This window comes from Dermochelys coriacea, chromosome 6, assembly GCF_009764565.3.
Source record: "Dermochelys coriacea isolate rDerCor1 chromosome 6, rDerCor1.pri.v4, whole genome shotgun sequence".
Lineage (NCBI taxonomy): Eukaryota > Metazoa > Chordata > Testudines > Dermochelyidae > Dermochelys > Dermochelys coriacea.
In genome coordinates this window covers 117,497,222-117,518,240 of record NC_050073.1, presented here as the reverse complement: position 1 = coordinate 117,518,240, position 21,019 = coordinate 117,497,222, and the positions used below count along the sequence as shown (strand labels likewise).

Sequence of the window (21,019 nt, the reverse complement as noted above, 5' to 3'; positions counted from 1 at the left end):
GGTCCATCCCCCCGAGACGGAATCTACACCTCCAGACTTCAGGGGGAGCTGAGTGCTCAGAACCTGCTAAGACCAGCCCCAAATCCGTTCAAACCCATTGAAGGATATACCTACTGTATTCAATGTGTCTCAGGGTGTGAAGCAAATAGCCCTGCTGAATGGATGAATTGCGTGCATGCAATAGCTCAATGTAAAAATAGCAAGCAGTAAAACTGTGGATGGGACAATCACTTTATATAACGTTTCACTTGCAAACTCTCCCAAGGAAGATGACAGATAAACTTGGTTCCAGGGGGATCAGTTCCATCTGGTGCAAACTGGAGCAGCTCCAAGGTTTCTCTAATTTATGCTAGCCCCATAGGCACCATTCTGCCAGTTGGAGATCAGTGCGATTTTTGTGCCAGCCAGGCCCCCGGCTCCTACAGCTGACCCACACTGGAATAGCTTCTTTAGGGTTGGGAGCAGTTGGCATAAAGCCAACAGGGGAATTTCTGGGACAGCTTTAAGCCCTGTTGGACTGATGCAAGGAGGACTTAATGTAGGCCAAGGATCTGGCCCTTCAATGTCTTTGGTTGTGACCTAAAGGCATGAGGAGCAGGTATCTTGGATGCTGGGTTTATATATCGTTTTTTTAAACCAGAGTAAATAAGATTTTCCTCTTTGAGTTCCATGTTTTCTAACATGAGTCCAGCCGAGAATGCACAACTCAGTGTGATGGAGTGTGTGGCCTCAGATTGGAAATAACCGCAATGCCTGGAGTTTAAAAAAAATGATACCCCTGGCTATTTGGAGTGTGATGTTGCATTAGCAAAGAACACATCTCAGCTGTTTCACTGCTTTAAACAGTCCTTCCATTCCATGTGAAAATAAATCCTCAGCAATTAACAGGCTATTAATTGAATGAGACCTCATAAGATCCCCAAACAATCACCTGTTTGTCTGCCATGTAGTAATTACAACTGATCAAAGTGCAGGTCTGGGTCTCTCAGGAGGAAGATTTATTAAACAAAACATGGTGGCTGCTTCCAAAATGTGCAGGGAACCATATTGTCTGGACTGTTTATTCATTTCCAAGTGCACGTATTATACAGTGTGTTTGTGTTAGCGCACAGCAAAGACTTGGTGGGCAGATGGGAATTATAATTGCAGCATAGGCTCAATGCCGTGATACCTTGTTGCCATTTACTCTGTGATAATATTGTTCATGATCATTCTCCTAGGGTATTGCTGGAACTGATTTCATGGATGGGGAAGTAGTTGGCCGCCTTAGAAATGCTTCCCTTTGAAACTGAGCAGCAGTGGGAGAGCTGAAAATTGCATGGAAGGCTTGCCTATGAAAATTGGATTCTATTAGCTGTGCTGGGGCATCGGGTTGGTAAGGAGATTTTTGAACTGTTCTTTGCCACCACTCCAGGCAGCAGAGATCCATCAGTGGAGAAACCACTCTACTGGTCACCTGGGGAACTCCTGCTGCCTCGCATGATTGTTTTTTAGGGTGGATTTGATTCCTGCTTTCCGGGCTTTGGGCAGGTAGGTCCCTTCAGTAGAAGCTGCTTTAACAGTGGAATCTGGATTGCATTTGTTTAATATTTCAGGACTGTTTCAAAAAGCCTGTGGCACTGAGGCGAAGTCTAGTTCTAGTTTTGATTTTGAGCAAGATTTGCAGTCAGAAGGAAAATATCACAAGACTCCAAGGGCTATTTATCGTGATCCACTTGATTCCTGAACAGCAGTAGGGCAGATGGGTCTGTTACCCAACTGCAAGATAGTGGTCAGGTCCTCCCATCTCCCAGGGGCGTTATGAGGATGAAATCCATTAATGACTGTGAGGGGATGAGGGCAGTATAAATTACCTGGATAGAAACAGGGAAGAGGGGTAATTTCCTGATGATAAGGGTACTATGGGACTAGGAGCACACAGCCACAAGAATGTGCAAGGGGGGAGGATGAAATACCGAGAGGTAGCACAAAGAAGCCACAGTACAGCCCTACAGTGGCTTATGAGAACTACATTTTTCTGAGATATTTGTTATAATTCCCTTTTGAGAAATTCTTATTATGCCCACAGCAATCTTTTTGTCACATAACCTCCTGAGCAGGCCAAGATTTGGGGGAATCCAATGATAAGCAGAGAGGAATAAACATTCAGCAATGTCACCTAAATGAACAGGCCCCAAGGGAGGAAGGATGGTCTATTGGTTAGAGTGCTTGCCTAGGACTTAGGAGACCCAGGTTCAATTCTCTGCTCTGTTACAGGCTTCTTGAGTGACTTCCACCAAGTCACTTAATATCTCTGTGCACCAGTTCCCCATCTGTAAAATGGGTCTAATAGCAATGATAATAGTAAGTATAGCATGTTTAACCCAGCTGCATTGGCAATGTTCCACAGAGGAAAGATTTGGAAAATAGAACAGAGAGATGTGGAGATCCAAGGCTCTGAGGGTATTTCTTTCTCTAATACATAGCACAGACTTCCTATTAGAAATGCAAAATGTTTTTTTAAACTTCAATCATACTTGGGGGCTAAATAATGATTTAATTTACTGAGGGGGGGACATTCGGGGGAAAGACAAACTCCAATTGTAGGCTAGTCTACGCACAGGTTTTGCACCAGTATAATCATTTGGGTTAGGGGTGTGATTTTTTTTTTTAAACTGATGTGGTCACACTGTACAATCCCTAATGTGGACATAGTAACACTAGTATAAGGGTGCCTTGTAAAGCTATGTTTCAGAGTAGCAGCCGTGTTAGTCTGTATTTGCAAAAAGAAAAGGAGGACTTGTGGCACCTTAGAGACTAACAAATTTATTTGAGCATAAGCTTTCATGAGCATAGGATGAAGTGAGCTGTAGCTCTCGAAAGCTTATGCTCAAATAAATTTGTTAGTCTCTGAGGTGCCACAAGTCCTCCTTTTCTTTTTGTAAAGCTAGAGTTCGTAACACTTCTAAAGGTCTAAAGCTGCATCCGCACTGCAGGGGTGGGGGTTCCTACTGCTTTAACTTGACTGCTATTGTTAAAGTGGCACAACCAGTATGTGTGGGAACAAGCCCATTCTTAGGGTATAGCTGCACTACAGAGGCTATGCCGGCATAGCTATGTTGCCGTAGTAATGCTGGCATAACCCCATCATGCAGATGCAGCCTCACCAATAGAAGTTTTTTGATCAGTGTCAGAACGCCGCCTCCCCCATATGGTGGCTAGGTTGATGGAAGCATTCTTCTGTTACATAGCTGTGTCTACACTGGGGGTTAGGGTTGGCATTGCTACATCAGTCGGGCGGGGGGGAGGGGCGGTTTGTACACACTGATCAATGTTGACCTAACTTCTAAGGGTCAACCAGGCCTCACTAAAGACAAAAACCCAGTTCAAGGCTCCCAAAAGCTTGAAGTTCCTGAGGCCTTGGCCATCCCCTGTACCCAGGGGATGTGTTGCTTAAAAGAACAAAAACTTCCCAAAGTTTTGCTTCTGTTGACGAGTGCTTTGAACCCACAAAGTTCAACTAGCTGTGAAATTCCCTGAAATGGGCTCTCCTGACCCAGGGCTTTGGCTGTGTCATGTGTCTTGGAGGGTTTTTCTTTTCTTGTTTTAAACCAGCAGAGTCGCACTGATTCTACAAAGTGGGCCGAACTCTGCTGTCAATCACAGCCTGTGGGTTGAGCTGTACACGTCAAACTCCACATTCCCCTTCAGCCCCAGTGGAACTCCCATGAGCTCATAGAGGTGTTTGCACAAAGAGCAAGGGTAAAAAGTCTTTGTGCCGTAAGTAAACTCTCAGTATTTCAGTGTCTCATTCAGCATCACTTTTTATACCTCTGCTGTTTCTACCCTTTATTTCTCTTTCCTCCCCATCCTCATTTCTCTCTCTCCTCTGTCTGCCTTAATGCACAGGGAGGAAAAGAGTAGTTTCTTCCTTGCAGCTATTCCCACCCATCCATCTTCCAGAAGCTTGACTCCTCCCCCTTCCCCTTTTCAGCTGCAAAAACACACACAGCAATTAAATAGTTAATGTTGACATCATAACTGTCATTGTTGGGCTTTAGGGTCAACAAATAATGAAATGCATAGATTATAAAGCCAAAAGAGACCTTGTAATCATCTAGTCTGATAACACAGGCTGTAGGACTCCCCTGAATTAGTTCCTATTTGAACAAGAGCATATTTTTTTAGGGAAAAAAACTTCCAAACTTAAAATTGCCAGTGATGGAGAATCTACCACAAAGCTTGGGAGTTGTTCCAGTGGTTGACTACCATCACTGTTAGAAATTTGTACCCTATTTTTTCTTCTTCTTCCTTTATGCCGCTTTTCCTGGTGAGGGTTGCAGCGGCAACATGGAGAGTAGGGAGAACCAGACCGACCTTTCCTCCACAACAGGTTCCAGCTCCTCCTGGGGGATTCCCCAGTGTTCCCAGGCCACCTGGGGGATATAATCCCTCCAGTCTTTTCCTAGGTCGGCCTCAGGGTGTCCGCCCAGTGGGATGTTCCCAGTATCGTTCCAACGGAAGCCTCCCAGGGGGCATCCTTACCAGATGCCCGAACCACCTCAACTGGCTCCTCTCGATCCAGAGGATCGCTTTTTTGGGCTGGTCCCAGCCAGGTTACATAGGTAGCCTGAACACCAGACACTCGCCTGACACCACCCCCAGGGGTAGGTCCCAGTATTGCTAGTCCAGGCAAGGTTTGCATGGTCATTTTTGGGCTTTCATGAGGGTCTTGAGGTGGATCATTTTTAGTCTGGAACCTCCCCCAAACTATTTGCCTTGGGTGACACTACCAGATGCACTAGGCTCCAGGTGGCATAGCGGGTTCGTCGGAACATGCAAGCCCCTCCACCACAACAAGGTAATGCTCCTCAGAGGGAACTTGCCCCGTTTCTAGTCTGAATTTGTCTAGCTTCAACTTCAAGCCATTGGATCTTGTTATACCTTTGTCTGCTAGATTGAAGAGCCCTCTGTTATCAAATTTCTGTGCCCCGTATCAATACTTATGAACTGTGATCACCATCCCTTAACAATTCTCTTTGTTGAGCTAAGCCGATAGACTCAAGGAGCTCAATCATTAAAAAACTGGAAGACAGGCCTTCTAATCAATCTGGTGGCTATTCTCAATGGGGGCAGGTTAGGGAGTCCAGACTCCACTAAGACAGTATTTTCATTGTTTGCTTGCAGGCTTGAGAAGAGCAGGCTGCATCCTGTAGACTCAGATCAAATTTGGAAGGTTTTCCTGGCAACCAGGAGGGACAGAAATGCTTCTGCAGAACCCAAATGAGCCAGGTAGACCCATGTGTACATCAGGCATGCATGGTGCTTGACGACGCCTCCATTTCAAACAGCAGCGTTTCCTCATGAAAAGCCACCCACTTCCTTTTACAGCAAGAAACTGAATCAAACCAGTGGTGATGTACTCAGTAAGCCAGAACTGTAAAGCTCTCCTAAACCAAAGGGCCGGGAGGAGGAACTGCCCCCAGCTTTGCATGAGACAGGTGGAATAACCCATTTTCAAACAGGACCAACACCTTTTCTAATCCTGCTCATATAATGTTCTCTTACCCCAGTGATTTGCTCATGTGACCTTTGATCTTGTCACTCATTTTTTAAAGCCAGCCAGTTCATTATGGCATTTTAGTTCATACCGGGCAGCCACTGAAATCTAGCCATTTGTGATATTTATACAAAGGCACTACATCAACTAGCAGTGACTCAAAGAAGCTAGAGAATGTTTGACACTTGGGACAGGCAGAATTTTGTAAACAGTGTGTGTGTGGGGGGGATATGATATAAATCATGTCATCATGGGTCTGCTGCAGATAAAACAGCTGGGGGAGCAATTTTATCATCACTGTTACTCCTGGTTTGTATCACTTTTGAGCTAGAGTGTAGGGAAAGTCACATCTCGGTGTGGGATGCAAGAGAAATGGTATTTCCACAGGACTTTCTCCTTTCGGTGTAGTTCTTACAGTACTGGACCAGTGTAATCTGCAATAAACAACTCTGATCCCAGTGGGTTATAATATTTTGCTATAAGGAAAAAATAGTTTCCCCTTGTTTTGCATCTCCAAGATGTGTTGCTAGAGATACTGTCTTCTGTGCATCTCCTCCAGAACCCAGTAATGATGGTTCTTCTGCAGAAACAAATCCAGCGGGCTGATATTTTTTCTGGTTTTCCTCATTGTCTTTACCTGCCTTTCTCATTTTGTGAAGATCCTGAGTAATTTTTTTTTCAGTGTCTTCCAATAATGTTGTCAATAAATTGAACAGAAGAGCAATCCAGGCCAGGCCAAAGATAATCCAAATGGCCACCAAAGACCGGTAATAGGAAGGATAATTCCTGTCAGGCTGTTTACCTGAATACAAGGAGAAAAAATAGAGGATAATCAATTAAGAAGTTGAATTCAATTTGCCTGACTACAATTGGTTGAGCTAGTGTATTGGTCAGAATATTTCATGTTGAATACTTTGAAAAGGACACTAAGATGTAGTGTGTTGCTTCATCTTTCCAAAAGGAATGGAACTATGCTACATTTTCCACTGGAGAAATGCTATACTGGATTGGAGTGTAGGAGCTAACACAGGTAAACCCAATAATTTGTAGTGATATACAACAGTGTAACCATATTATATTAGAATTAAGATACTCCAGGATATGTTTTAGTAGCAAGCACAAGGACAGAGTGCAATGGAGCTGAAATGTTCCATGTCTAAAATTTATGCTATCTCCATAGACTTACCTAGCAAAGTGTGATTGTGACCTAATAAATAGCTGTTATAAATAGCAGACAACCTTGCATGTATAGGAGAAACCTATAATTCATATGTTACTTGCTGCGGGGCCTACTCCACTAAAAAGAATGAAATGCAATGAAAGCAACTGTTGAAAACTCTCTACCACATACCGATAATTGAAGGCACAACTTTCCGCATTTGAAACCACTGGGTTGATGTGTATTTCACGCAGTCTAAACCTTTTAACATCACTGGGAGTTCTCCACCTGCTGTTCTACACAGGTCATTTAGTTTGGCTACTCAGACATAAGCAATCCTCCAACAAGTGAAGCTTTGTTCCCACTCTGTTTAGTCACGTGTAACCTTAATAGTTACAATGCAGCCAAGACGGCTCGCTGAAATGTAAACTTCTGCTTGGTTAACACATAAGGTCGAAACATCAGCATGGAATCTTCAGAGTAAGAGGGACTCGACTCTGTAAGTGTAACTGCACCGTTTGCAGTTTACATTGTGTGAATCCAAAACCTTGGCACTCAAAACTCTGCTGTTTTGCTACATTTTTGAGGCAAAATTAAAGGGGGTGGATTTGGGTGGGGGTTTGGGTATCTGTGACACTCTGCACCCCATATTCACCATAGTAATATGATTATGATATGATTATTATATAATTATGATGCATCTTGTACAAGGTAGGTCATGTGAGGTATCTATAGAAGTTATGGTTTGCTGAATATGATTATCCTGTTTGCATGAATGTATCATTTTTGTATCTGGAGTTATCAGTATTGACTATGTATTTGTATTTCAAATGTGCTTGCACTTGGGTAACACTCGCAAATTTTTAGGCCTTGTTTATGCTGCCACTTTACAGCACTTAAACTTTCTTGCTCAGGGATGTGAAAAAACACCTCCCTGAGTGATGCAAATTTCAGCGCTGTAAAGTGGCAGTGTAGATGGTGCACCAGCACTGAGAACCACACTCCCAGCACTGGTAGCTACTCCCCTCGTGGGGCTGGGGGTGTGACTATACAGCCACATTAAAACGCTGCCGTCTGCCAGTGCAGTGTGAATGGCCTATTCTAGTTGAATGGCCTATCAACAAAGATAATGAGTCATGGGGAAAGCTTATCTTCGCCTGATGAACTGTCCTGGGGATGCTTCAGTCAGCCTCTACATAATAGCTACCATGACTCACCAAAGCATGCAAGGGCATTTGACTAGATCACGTGATACTGAACTCCATTTTGGTTCCTGTATTTTTTCACAAACTGGACTAGGAACTTGGCTTGGAAGAAGGGGGTTCCCACCATATGGAAGAAGCTATAAAAGGGGGATGTGAGATCACCAATTGGCCTCACTCCCCACACAAGAGAACACCTGGAAACACCTGACGAACAAAGACTGAACTGGAGGAATTGCTGGTCCCAGGCAGGAAAGAAGCAAGTTTGTGTATGTGGACTGTTTACACTATCTAACAGGATGAGACACTGCTTAATTCAAATCCTATCTAGTATATTAGGCTTAGATTGAGTTTTTGTTTATTTGCTAGGTAATCTACTTTGATCTGTTTGCTATCACTTATAATCACTAAAAATCTATCTTTGTGTAGTTAATAAATCTGTTTTATATTTTACCTAAAACAGTGTGGTTTGAGTGACGTGCTTGGCGAGAAATCTCAGCTCAGCAATGAGAGTTGGTGCATGTCCACTTTCCTTTGTAGAAGTGGTGGACTAGGTAATAAATCCATATTGGTCAGGACAGTACAGCTCCAGGGTCCTAGGCTGGGGAACTGGGGGTACTTTGGTTGAAGCCTCTCTCTTGTTAGTTCATGAATGGCTCTGGGAGCATTCATGCAATCTAGCTGGGTGTGATGCTCCACATGCTGTTGTGCTGAGTGATAACAGCACCTGGAGAGGCTTGCTGCTTGTCACTAGTAAGGCATTGTGAGAGACAGCCCAGGCTGGAGAGTTCAGAGAGCAAAATGTGAGAGGGAACCCAGATTGGTAAAACAGAGGTTCAGCAGTACCCCAGTTCCAGGTTGCACCCTGGGAGGCCCATCGCAGTACCTGTTTATCTTTTCTCTGGGACAAATATGGCCCTGCAGACATGTGACAAAGAAGGAGAAACATGCAAAAGTCTGCCTTTCTGTTCTTGTCCTGGGTTCTAAGTAGCTGTGCAATTATGGCCCTGATGTCTGCCTGAAAACATTGTTTAGAAGGGAAGTGTAGCTCTGACTATTGGGATTGACTCTGAGGATCATTTTTCATGGATAATCCCATGTGGGCGGAATCAGAGAGTAAGAGTAGCCTCTGGAGTGGAAACCTGCATGGGTGTGGAGGAGCCCTAACCATTATGAAACTGGAGAGGGGCAGGATGAAGGGAACCTTCCTTGAGGCCCTGCCCCTGTCATGCTCCTTCTCTGAGGTCCCGCCCCCACTTGCTCCATCCCCCTTCCCTCAGTTGCTCGCTCTTCCCCACCCTCACTCACTTTCACCAGGCTGGGGCAAGGGGTTGGGGTATGTGGGGGGGGGTGAGGGCTTTGGGGTGTGAGCAGGGATGAGGGGTTTGGGGTGCAGGAGGGGGCTCTGGGCTGGGGCAGGAGGTGGGGGGGTATAAGGGCTCTGGCTCAGGGTGTGGGCTCTGAGGTAGGGCCAGAAATGTGGAGTTCAGGGTGTGGGAGAGGCTCTGGGCTGGAGCAGAGGATTGGGATGCGGGGGTGTGTGTGAGGGCTCCGACTGGGGGTGGGGCCTCTGGGGTGGGGCCAGAAATGAGGGGTTTGGGGTGCAGGAGGGGGCTCAGGGTTGGGGCAGGGGGTTGGGGGTGCAAGCTCCAGGAGGTAGTTTGGGTGCGGGAGGGGACTCCGGGCAGGGGGTTGGGGTGCAGGGTGGGGTGAGGGCTCCAGCTGGGGGTGTGGGCTCTGGGGTAGGGCCAGAAATGAGGGGTTCAGGGTGCAGGAGAGGGCTCCAGGCTGGAGCAGGGGGTTGGGGTGCAGGAGTGTGTGTGAGGGCTCCCACTGGGGGTGCGGCCTCTGGGGTGGTGCAGGAGATGAGTGGTTTGGGATGCAGGAGGAGACTCAGGCCTGGGGCAGGGAGTTGGGGTGGGGAGGTATAGAGTGCAGGCTGTGGGAGGGGGTTTGGGGTGTGGGGTCCCGGCGGCACTAACCGCAGCTCCCAGGAAGCAGCTGCCAGGTCCCTGCAGCCCCAAGTTGCATGGACAGCCTGGGAGGCTCTGCACACTGCCCTGGTGCCCGCAGGTACCGCCCCCACAGCTCCCATTTGTCATGGTTCCCAGCCAATGGGAGCTGCGGAGCCAGTACTCAGGGTGGGGGCAGAGCACGGAGCCACCCTGTGCCTAGGGGCCACATAGACCTGGCAGCTGCTTCTGGGAGCTGCACAGAGCCAGGGCAGGTAGTGAGTCTGCCTTAGCCCCGGGCCCCCACTTCGCCGCTGACCAGACTTTTAATGCCCCAGTCGGCAGAGCCAACCGGAGCTGCCAGGGTCTGTTTTCGACCGGGCATTCGGTTATTTTAAAGTACCCATTTAATTTGGACCGGGGCAGATGTCACAGCCAGTTCTGTTGCTACCTGTGTCTTAGCCCTTTATCTTGTGAGGTGCGGAATATTCTTAACCCGACACTGACTTTGATGTTCCAATCAGAATTCTCTCTCTCTCTTCCTCTCCCTCTGTTTTTTTTTTTGGGGGGGGGGTTAGCGGAATTAAGAGCTTGTGAAAGAAGCTGGATTGTCAGCTGCAGAGACAGGGGTTTATTTACTCACAAAAGAGGTAGAATATAGGCAATGTCAGTGCAAGTTTCCCCACACCATTCTGCCAACAGACCTCAGCCCTGACCTGGAGGGAGCCCTCACAATGGGTGAGAAGGAAAGACAGTCAGTCTCCATGCCCTTCAATTCTTGGCTGAATTTAAGCCTGCCGGCAGAAGTGGTCTTTTTGTGCTGTGAATGGCCTGTCCACTGAGAAAAGGAGTGAGACCTCCAAACTCAATGCACTTAAGCCACTGATCTTCTAGTACCAATGCAAATGCCGTTTCCTTGTCATTTCTCTGTGGAGAGGAAGTCTGGTTGCCAACGTGTTACCAGGACATGCACTGTGGAGGAATCTGTTCACTTTGACAAAATCCAAATATTGGATCATTTCTGCTGACAGTGGTTTGGACTCTGAAGTTCTCTTGTGCGGGGCCTCTCAAGGGGTTCATTCCAAAAGCAAATGGAGAGAGAATATTTTGGTGAGAAATATCTGAAGGTGTTTGTAGAACGACTTTGCCTAGCTAGGCTGTGTTTTATAGGGTTTAACTTCAGGAGAACTTTTGAACTTGTGTGATGTCCAGGAGGGTCTAATGACGCATAGGGGAATCACAGAAGTTAATTTCTATAGTGACTCATGTTAGTGGAGGAATAGGTCTCCACCCCCAGGATAAGTTTTCTATTGCTCACTCTTCATCAAAGACTGAAGCTGTGAAGAACATTGCTTAAAAATTAGGCATTTTAAAACAAGCCCTGATTATTTCTTCACTAACTAAAACACATGAATCAGATATGCACGTAAGATTTTGTAGTTGGGACATCCCCGAGTCTCCTCTCTTGTTCCCCAACTTCCTCCTCCCCCAACCATTGCATCTTTTTGTTCTATGTATAAAGCACCATGTTTCATAGTGTCTAGGCATTTGGGCACCCTGAGCCGTCTGGACTGCCCCCAGGAAACTGGTCATTCCTCCTAGAATTACAAAAGCTACAGCTGGGAAAGACCATTGAATGCAGCATTGCTTCCTAGTGTGCGTTCGCTTGTGCTTTGTCCCATCTCCTTTTAGTCACTACTATGGTAATTCTGCCACCTTTCAATTCAGAGAGAAGTACTGTTATCCTTACCTACTACATAGTCTCCAAAGCCAATGGTGCTCAGGGTGATAAATGCAAAATAAACTCCTTCACTGTAGGACCAGCCCTCTGCCACCTGGAAGACAAATGACGGCAGACACAGGAACACTAGAATGCCCATCACCAGGAAGAAGAGAAGGGTCAGAAACTTGATCTTCTTCTGAAAAATAAACCAACACAAATTGCGGTCCACTTGGACACATGAGGAAATCCTACACAACGTGAGTATTTTGGATGAATAGCTGGACAGGAATTCCTCCCAGGCCTGCAGGAGTTAAAGATTGGCACAGTCACACAAAAGGACTATATTTCCCATGAGGCACCATGGCCTCACTCTCTGGTGAGGAGAGGTCACCTATTATGGCCATTGCATAGCAATGGTGCATCATGGGAGATGAAGTCCAGCCCCAGAGATGAATGACAGCATGAAACACTTGAACTACAACTCCCATGAGGCACCATGCTGACATTTCAGAATCAAAATGTTTGTTTTCAGCCAAAATGTTTCAGATTTAGTTGGATTCTGGGTGTTCAGTGGTTTGACCCAAAAAAACTTAAATTTTCCATGGAAAATTTCAAACCAGCCCAAATAACTGTCACTAAGGCCCAGACCCTGCACTGTGTGGCGCTGGCTTTCCATTGGGGGAGCACCCCAAGGTTGGGGGAACTTCTGGTGGTGGAGAGACAGTGCAGCAGCTTCGGCACCATCCCTTCTCTTTGCAGTCAAGAATGGGAGGGCCTCGCTGGGGCAAGGGTTTGGTATATGCTAAAATTTCTCTTTTCTTTTTGTAGGTATGACATTTACAAGTAGAAATTGGGCGAAAGGAAACTGGACAACCGTGGTACCCACGCTGGAGAGAGCGAGGTGAGCTGTATACACCCCAGATCCCTTGTTGGTGCAATCCTTCCATTCCATGCCTATGGAATTTTGGCAGGCCTGGGGAGGGAGATTTACCTGTTTGAAGGATGAAGGGAATTGGCTTTAGTGCTGATATCATTTTTTATGGGAGAACTCAGATTACTCATTAGCCCCAGAAGAATAACTCCCACCACCTCAAAAGCAGTGGGGAGAGCAATAGGAGCTGCTAGAGACTCTGGGTATGTCTATACTGCAGCTGGGATCAAGCCTCATTGTGGTAGAGGAGCTTGCGCTAACATGCTAAAATCACTGGGTGGGTATTGCCACCCCCGCAGAGGCTCAGGCTGGCCACCTGAGCTCTGACTTGGGGGGTAGGGCAGGCTTGAGCCCGGGTGGCTAGCCTGAGCCTCCACTGGGGTGCCACAACCACCATGCAGCTCTCTGTAGTGTGCTAGTGTGAGCCCTGCTAGCACAAGCCTGTCTACCTGGCGTGGAAGGCTTGCACCCAGCTGCAGTGTAGACATATCCTCTGTGGCACAATCAGCCTTGAGAGCCCTTGCCTCCAACTCCAAGAGACCCATCCCCATCTTTCAGCACATTGACTAGAATGGCCCTCTTCTGGTGGGCTGTTCGTTCTTTGTCTCTGACCCCGTGGAGTGGTTGGCTCGTGGTGTGACAGCAGGCAGTTTAGGCCATTAGGATACAGGAGGAGGGGGTGGGGTAGCTCGTATCTTGGAACTAACAAGCCATGCAGTACATCTTGCATCACTCCAGATATTTTGCTCAAATTTCTCATATTTTTGTAGGTGTGGAAGATATTTTGCGTGTATGTCTTTATCCCCACACCCTTGTCTCATCTTTTTAGAGTATAGAATGTTTAGAGCAGGGACTCTCTCTTCATATGCATTTGTACAGCACCTAACCCCGCTTGGGTGCATAAGTAGCATATAAAGTAACTGAGATATATCTGGAAGAAAACCCAATAGCCAGCATATAAACAATCCTGGAGAGAATGAAACTGATTACCTTTTTCATTCCCTTCTCATACAGCCATCTCCCAAGCCTTTCACACAGCAGAGAAAGCATCTTACTGACCCGGTGCAGGAAAACGATATTAAAAGGGATTCCAAATGAAGCAAAAAAGACACAGAAGATCTGGCCGGCAGCCGTTTTAGGACACATGGTACCATAACCTATTGAAAGACAAAAAGGTGACAGGGAGCATTTCAGTGAGCCTTCTCCTTAGAGCTTGGGCTTCTAATCAGGTTGCACATATAGACACATTCACACGTGTCCCACTTCTTGTATTCATGCCAACACAGCTTTAGCACATCACGAGCATTCCTAGTATTCCTTAGTCAGACTCATGCTCTTTCCAATCAAAGCAGAGAGACTGATTAAATGACATGTTCTGCATATTTTTAGGGTTCAGAAAGTGCTGTGTTTGGCTCCAGCCTGGCCTTCATTTGAACTACATTATAATCTGAAAGCAATCTACAAAAACACACTATCCACTGCTACAAGTATGCAAGTAGATACAACATGGAAAGAGAGAAATCAGAAGTTAGGGGATCTGGAAGATGTCAAGGCTGGAGTTTGGACTGTTTGCCGCTCAAGGACCAGATAAGCCCCATTCCTGAATCTTAACTGCCATCTAATTTCTTGTCACGCCATCCCTCAAGGATCAGCATGCAGCACTGCACTAAGAAACCCACTGATCATTTTGGAATATGTGGAGTTGGCATCAAAATCCTGTGCCTTCTCTTAATTTAGTGACTCTAAAATTTGCAATCCCACAACTTCCCTCTTATTTTAATGGCTCTGGGAATCCCAACTCTTTAAAAGCTGTACATAATATAGTATCATCTTATAACAATGCCCTTCATCCCAAGGGATTGTAAACGTGCCTTTATAGGTGTCACTTCCCCCACCACTGAAGTCTAGCCACCTCTTATATCCAATTGAAAACACAGAGATCAATTACATAGGCAGAAAGTGGAATTTGGCCAAGACACCGGGGCTAATATCCCTCTGCAAAAGATCCTTAATGGTTATAAATGGCCAAGACTTTAACCTTAAGTTTCATTAGAAAAATGGGACATTTCCCATTTTTTTTCCCAGGTCTCCTCTCACTCTTGCCTGAGTGTAAGGCTGACAGACCCAGCCTTTGGCAGGTGGGATCGAATCTGGGGCTTCTGGAGCTTAGTGCATGAGCCTCTACTGCATGAGCTAAAAGCCTCTTAGCTAAGGTTGTAGAGCAGACTCATTTTCTCTCTCTAAGTGGTCTCGGTGCCACTAGATGGGACAGAACCCCACACCCAGGACGTGTGTGGGTTACAATAGCACCATACTAAAGTACTGGCTCAAGTACAGGTCGGAGGGAAGCATGCCACCTAGGGAATGTACAGCATCCCATTCTGTAGCACAGTGGGTTTTCCTTGAGGGAAAGGGGCAGGGTCTCGCCATGCTCAGCTTGTGAGATCTGATGCACCGGAGCCTGGAATGGAATGGGCTGCTGGGAATAAACACACAGCCATTAATAAAAACAAGCGAGCAACACCTGGGATCCAACGTGTTCCTGGTGTTCCGCTGACATCACCGAGAATGCAGCACCATTCTAATGGGAAAGACTGGACAAACGTATCCACGCTTCAACCCACCCAGCTAACTCGGATCCAATGAACTATGGCCTGAGCAGCTGAGTTACAGTGGTACAATCCCTCTACTGTGGACACAGTTATATCAGCATGAGGGTATGTCTACACTAGAAACGCTACAGCAGTGCAGGTCCATGCAGGAAGGGGAATGAGCTCTGCAGGTGAAAGGCATTGTTATACCAGTATAAGTGCATCTGCACGAGGGTTTGTACTGCTATAAGTACGTCTGTTTTAAAAAAAAACAACAACAAAACCCACACTTTCCTCACACGGTTGTACCGGTACGAAATCGGTGTGTAGACCAGGCCTTTAAAGATGATGAATTTATTTACACCAGGGTTGAATTTGCCATCAGGTGTTTTTAAAGGGGAGCAATACCTGAAAAATGAGACAATGGCTGCATAACTCTAAAAATTTACTGTAGCATGTCCCCTCCCCCATAGCCATTCAGCTGCTGCAAGGCATGTGTCATATAGGGATAGTCCCAGGTTTTGTTTATGTCCTTAGTGTGTCAGTGTCCCTGAGAAGTGGGGCTATTCCAGCACAAGTCAATCTCTGACTGATAATACAATGGTCCTATTTACAGGGGAAAGAAAATAAGACAGTGCCCTAGTTCACTGGCCTTTAGACCATGGGAACTTACACTACCGTCTGCCTGTGTTACCAGAAGGTTGTTGCATTCTCCGTTTGGATGAGACAGCTATTTGTCTTCATCTCACTGCACTTTTGGCCTCTTTCATCCAGATCAAACACCTTCCTAATAAGGATGTAAACATCTGTTAAAAAAGTTAACCAGTTAAACGATTAAAATTATATTGTTTAACTGGTTAACTGTTAACCAAGGTCACTCCAGCCAGCCTGACAGGGCAAGGGTTAGGGCTGGGGTCCCTCCGGCCAGCCAGCTCAGGGCAGCCAGGGCTGGGGTCCCTGTGGCCAGCTGGTGCCTGGGCTGCTCTGGCCTGGCTGAGGCTGGGGTCCTGCTGGCTGGCTGGCCTGGTGTGACCAGGGCTGGAGTCTCTCTAGCCGACCAGTACGGCCAGGGTTCCTCCTGCCAGCCCAGTGCAGCCAGGGCTGGGGCACCTCTGGCCGGGTTAACCATTAAGGTCCATTAACAATAAGCCTAATGCTTACCCGGTTAACCATTTAACCTTTATATCCCTACTTCCTAGTAAAGCACTGACCAGGCCTCACTCTCTAGCTGTCTGTGATATCCTGGATCACAAGATGGTTCTACCAGGTTGGTGGAAACCTCTCGGCCACATACGATTTTGGACACTATTTGGTTTTTGCCTCCAAGTCCAGCAGCCTCAATTTCTGTTAGCTTTAAGGACAACACTCTGCTTGAATTGGCCGTGATGGTATTCACCTTGTCCCTCCCCCATCTTTTCTCCTGGCAGCAGTGAAAATTGTGGGTATGCTGGTGCAGTATGTACTATAGTAATGGCCTTCTACAGCCCAGCTGCGTTCAGTTGTTTCCTATCATTCTTTGTTGCCTTACAGCTGCCTTGGAAAAGATTTACAGTTAGTTTGACCTAGCAATGAAAACCAGGGAAAGTCAAGTCCATCTTCCATCCATGACTGGCGGCTTAGTTAAGGTTTTAACAAATGATTCTATGGCTAGAAAGGAACAGACAGAGAGGGAAGGGGAGGTTGAGATGTAAAAGACCATTGTCATTTTATAAACTAAAATAATACCGTGAACGATGAATCATGCATCTGTAAGGCCTCAAGGCCAAGTCAGTTGCTGTTTCTCATCCTGGCCCATGAAAAGCGGTAATTCATAGCCATGGCTCGCAAGGCCACGATAATCTATTGTGATCATCTGCCTGTGTAGCACAGGCCAGAGAACTTCCCCAAAATAATCTCTAGAGCAGAGCTTTTCAAAAAACATCCCATTTTGACTGTAAAATTGTCACTGATGGAAAATCCACCTCCACCCTGGATAAATTGTTCCAATGGTTAATTACTCTCACTGTTAAAAACGTATGTTTTATTTCCAGTCTGAATTCGTGTAAAGCACAGTCACTTAGAGCAATAATAACTATATTTGGCAGAGGGGAAAAAAGCACCAAACCTACCTATTGTGGATACCACTGCACCCACAAAGAAGAAGGAGTTACTCAAATCCCAGTTGCTGACCTCAGTCTGTGAATCGTTTCCGATGGGATATATTCCTCTCTGCACAGCGTTAGTCAGGTTCTGCGAGCAAAACCAACATTTGATATGAACATCTCCCTATTCTCACAGTCCATTGTGATAAAACAGAGGAATCAGCCCGCCATGGCCCTTTTCCTATGAGTATCCATAGATCGTATGCATCAGTATGCAAAGTTATAGGCGGCAAACTCTGCTGCCAGTACTACTAGCACTCCTGCTTCCAAGGATGCCACTGACTCACCAGCAACCAATCAGCATTTCAGATAGTGCCATGTACTTACCTGATCATTTAGGTGGGAGCTGGAATGGGCCCTATGAGAGATCACTTGGGTTTTTTAGAACTAAGTTTACCGCCACTGACCTAGCATTATAGTGTTTTATCCTAAATTATTTGCATCAGAAATGCAGAATCATGTAAAAGGCTTGTATAGGCTAAAGCAATTCAACCTGCTGCATTTTTACATTACGGCCTTGTTATTTTCCATCCCTTGGTCTCTTTGGTTGGTTCTTCCTCCTTGTGTCCCATAGCTGGGCCCTGGCAGTTTGGGAGATATGGTTCTCCATGGTGCAATTGTAAGGAACACTCCCCAGCACCTCAATCATTCCTCTGAATTCTTTGACTTTATTTTAGGAGACTAAAGCAAAAAAAAAAAATTGATGCCCTACTAGCTGTATATTTTCCCTCCCTTCCAGATTCTAACTGTTCAGTACTCATTAGGGACTGTAGCTAGTCTGCCAAAAGAAATGGAGACAGCAATTGTTAAAACCATAGGGTGATGACAATTATGGTTCAAGGCTCACCAGCGCTTTGGAAACCTTGTTGACTTTCACACTAGAAAAATAAAGGGAGGGAATTTATCACATGGGATTTCTCCTGGATATGAGGTTTTTTTCCATGTGATCTCCCAAGTTTACATTTTACTTATTATTTGTAAATAACCTGCCTGCAAACATACTCTATTTTGTGAAGATAAATTTGAACGCTGTGAATCCTTTAAGTGTACAGCCAGGTTTTCAAACACCAACCCAGATCATTTAAAATGAAACAACATGTAACGAGAAATCCTCACTTTGGGCCTGTAGAATATCCTGGGCCAATGCAAAACAACACAGGCAGATGCAAAATATACTGACCCCGATTTTCTCATCCAGCTGAGCTGCTCCCAGGGCAGGACCAGAAATAAAGGTGGCTTTATGCCACGTTTGTGGATCCCTGATCATGGCCCCAGCTCGTGTCCAATTCAGGCCTTGGTGAAACTTAGAACAGCCTCAAATCTGCTCTAAGTTATGCCTAGCTGCCAGTGGCCCAAAAGGGCAGTTCCAGCAACCCAGGATTGCCAGAGCAAACTCTCTGGCCTTGTTCCTCTCATCCAGCCACAATTCTATGCTAGGAAGTGCAGAGCTGTTCTGCTAGGTCTGTATCATTTAGGGATTCCCATTGTGCACTGAGACTCTGAAGGAGAACTAAGCCAGCTTTATGGTTGCTGTGCACCACCGGTCTGAAATAAGACCATTGCATCATCAGTGAGACTCAGGGCCACTCTGTTAAACTCTGTGCACTGTTATATCCAAGCAGTCCCACTGAACTCAATTATGTGCAGACATGGGTGTGACAGCAGAATATGGAAATTGTATCTCTTGTTCATTCAAAAATACTTAGGAAGGAAAAGGTTCTCCTAGTCATAAAGTAACAACAATAATGTACTTTATTCTTAGGGCATCCATACAAATAGAAAGCCAGTAACCTCTGTATTCATGCAAATCAATATACACCACTCTTCAAACATATTTTGCAATCCCCTACCTGACAAAGCAACAGAAAGGCTCAAATTAATTCCTACTTTGACATACCTGAGCTTACATCAGGGACACATTTGGCTCTGTATGATATCCACTTAGCATCCGATGAAGTGAGCTGTAGCTCACGAAAGCTTATGCTCTAATAAATTTGTTAGTCTCTAAGGTGCCACAAGTACTCCTTTTCTTTTTGCGAATACAGACTAACACGGCTGCTACTCTGAAACCATCCACTTAGCAAAATTTTATTTTAAGGCAAAGGGCCAGATTCTGCTTTTTTACCCCAATATAAATCCAGAGGAACGCCATTGACTTAGGTGAAATGTATCTAGATGTACAATGGTGTAATCGCAATCGGAGACTAGTCCAAAATGTGTCATTCTATCCCGTTATTAATTGTTCTCCATGTCCGCTGAAGGTAGGACAAGAAGGAATGGGCTTAATCTGCAGCGAGAGAGTTTTAGGTTAGATATTAGGGAAAACTTTCTAGCTGTAACGATGGTTAAGTACTAGAATAGGTTTCCCATGGAGGCTGTGGAATCCCTGTCATTGGAGGGTTTTTTGAATAACAGGTTGGACAAACCCCTGTCAGGGATGGTCTAAGCAGTTTAGTTGGTCCTGCCTCAGCGCAGAGGGATAGCTTAGATGACCTCTTGAGGTCCTAGAAAGCTCCAGCCGTATATTTCTATGGTTCTATGAATATCCCCCTCCCCCCGCCAAACACACACATGATATTTTCAAAGATGAGTTTTCTGACACCTTCAGTCTTTCTCTGTTCTAATGCTAAGTGATGTGCGTATTTTAAGATAAAGCTTTAAACAAAAGCTGCTTCCAGCTGTGCCTGCCCTTAGCAACCTAGGGAAGCAGGGCTGGACAACTTGCTCTATGACTGATTTGATACAGACACAAGCCTAGATACATTCCAGAGATGAGACTGGCCAGAGGCTAGACACAAGATAGAATATATTGCACCAGAATGATCTCACACCATGGCTTCGCTCCTCTGTCCCCGAGAGTCAGGAATGGCAGAGGTGGTTTTTATTTGTTTTTATTTGTCGTCTTGGTTTTGAACCTTTAAGGGGTCACATTTTCTGGCTTTTCTTTCCAAGCCTGGAGGGCTAAAAATGTACATTTTTATTTCAAATGAAAGCTGAGATTCTCATGTAATCACATGACTCCAGGACTGGGGCTTTAAGAAAAGCACCAGATGACATGGGATTCGTGATAAAATTGTGAGAGTTGGTGATGTGGTGTGGTGCTTCTGTGGAAGGTTTTGTGGGGAGCAGCAGCAGAATTTAGGGGTCCATGCTGGGGCTGTGAGCCCAGCTTTTTGTGTATGGCAGCATGCCCGGGGGTGGGTGGAAGCAGGCCCATGTAAGAATGGGGTCAAAGAAGCCACTGCTATGCAGATGCCCCAGTCCTTCTGGGAACTGGAGCAGTTGCTGCTCTGGCCAGCTGCCCAGTGTCTGGTCTATCTACTCAGACTGTACATTGGGCTCAGGATTCACCCATAAGTGGTTAAATGAAATCTCCCCAATGGATGCACAAGAAAAGGCACAACACTCGTTACCTGCATGCGGCCCAGGAAACAGCATGTAAGTGAAAAGCCGGCTGGGTTGCATGTGAAGGCTAGAGAGGCCACCAGCCTACACTGCCGCAGCATCCCTTACCTTCACAAACTGCTCAACATCTGCCACAGTGAGGTGGGTGAAGTTCTGTAGGAACGCCTCCTTCATTTGGATTACTGCCATTTTCTGTTCTTTCTCGGCATTCTTCTCCAGAGCCCAGAATCCAATCACACCCAAGAGTAGGTAGGTGGCGTAGCTGACCACCAGCAAACCGGTGTGGATTGTGCCACTGCACATGGTACTCTGCAGGCAAATGTGAGGGAGAATGGGGAATGGTCTCTATTTGCACATAACTCTCTAATGTAAACTC

The 21,019-nt window shown here is 45.9% G+C and overlaps 1 protein-coding gene and 1 long non-coding RNA gene across 2 annotated transcripts in view; one reads left to right on the top strand and one right to left on the bottom strand.

Moving 5' to 3' along the window:
- The window catches only part of LOC122460689, a 23,897-nt gene extending 11,423 nt beyond the window's left edge, over positions 1-12,474 (top strand). The window contains exons 2-3 of the long non-coding RNA XR_006282150.1: positions 11,671-11,832; positions 12,404-12,474. This is a non-coding gene — a long non-coding RNA (uncharacterized LOC122460689). The remainder of the gene's footprint in view (positions 1-11,670; positions 11,833-12,403) is intronic.
- LOC119857344 (potassium channel subfamily K member 16-like) lies at positions 6,016-21,019 on the bottom strand. Its single transcript, XM_043516814.1, has 5 exons — positions 20,752-21,019; positions 17,206-17,326; positions 13,497-13,663; positions 11,603-11,771; positions 6,016-6,341 (listed from the first exon to the last, which is right to left on the bottom strand). Exons 1-5 carry the CDS (start codon positions 20,944-20,946, stop codon positions 6,016-6,018), a joined length of 978 nt encoding a protein of 325 aa, XP_043372749.1. The 5' UTR covers positions 20,947-21,019.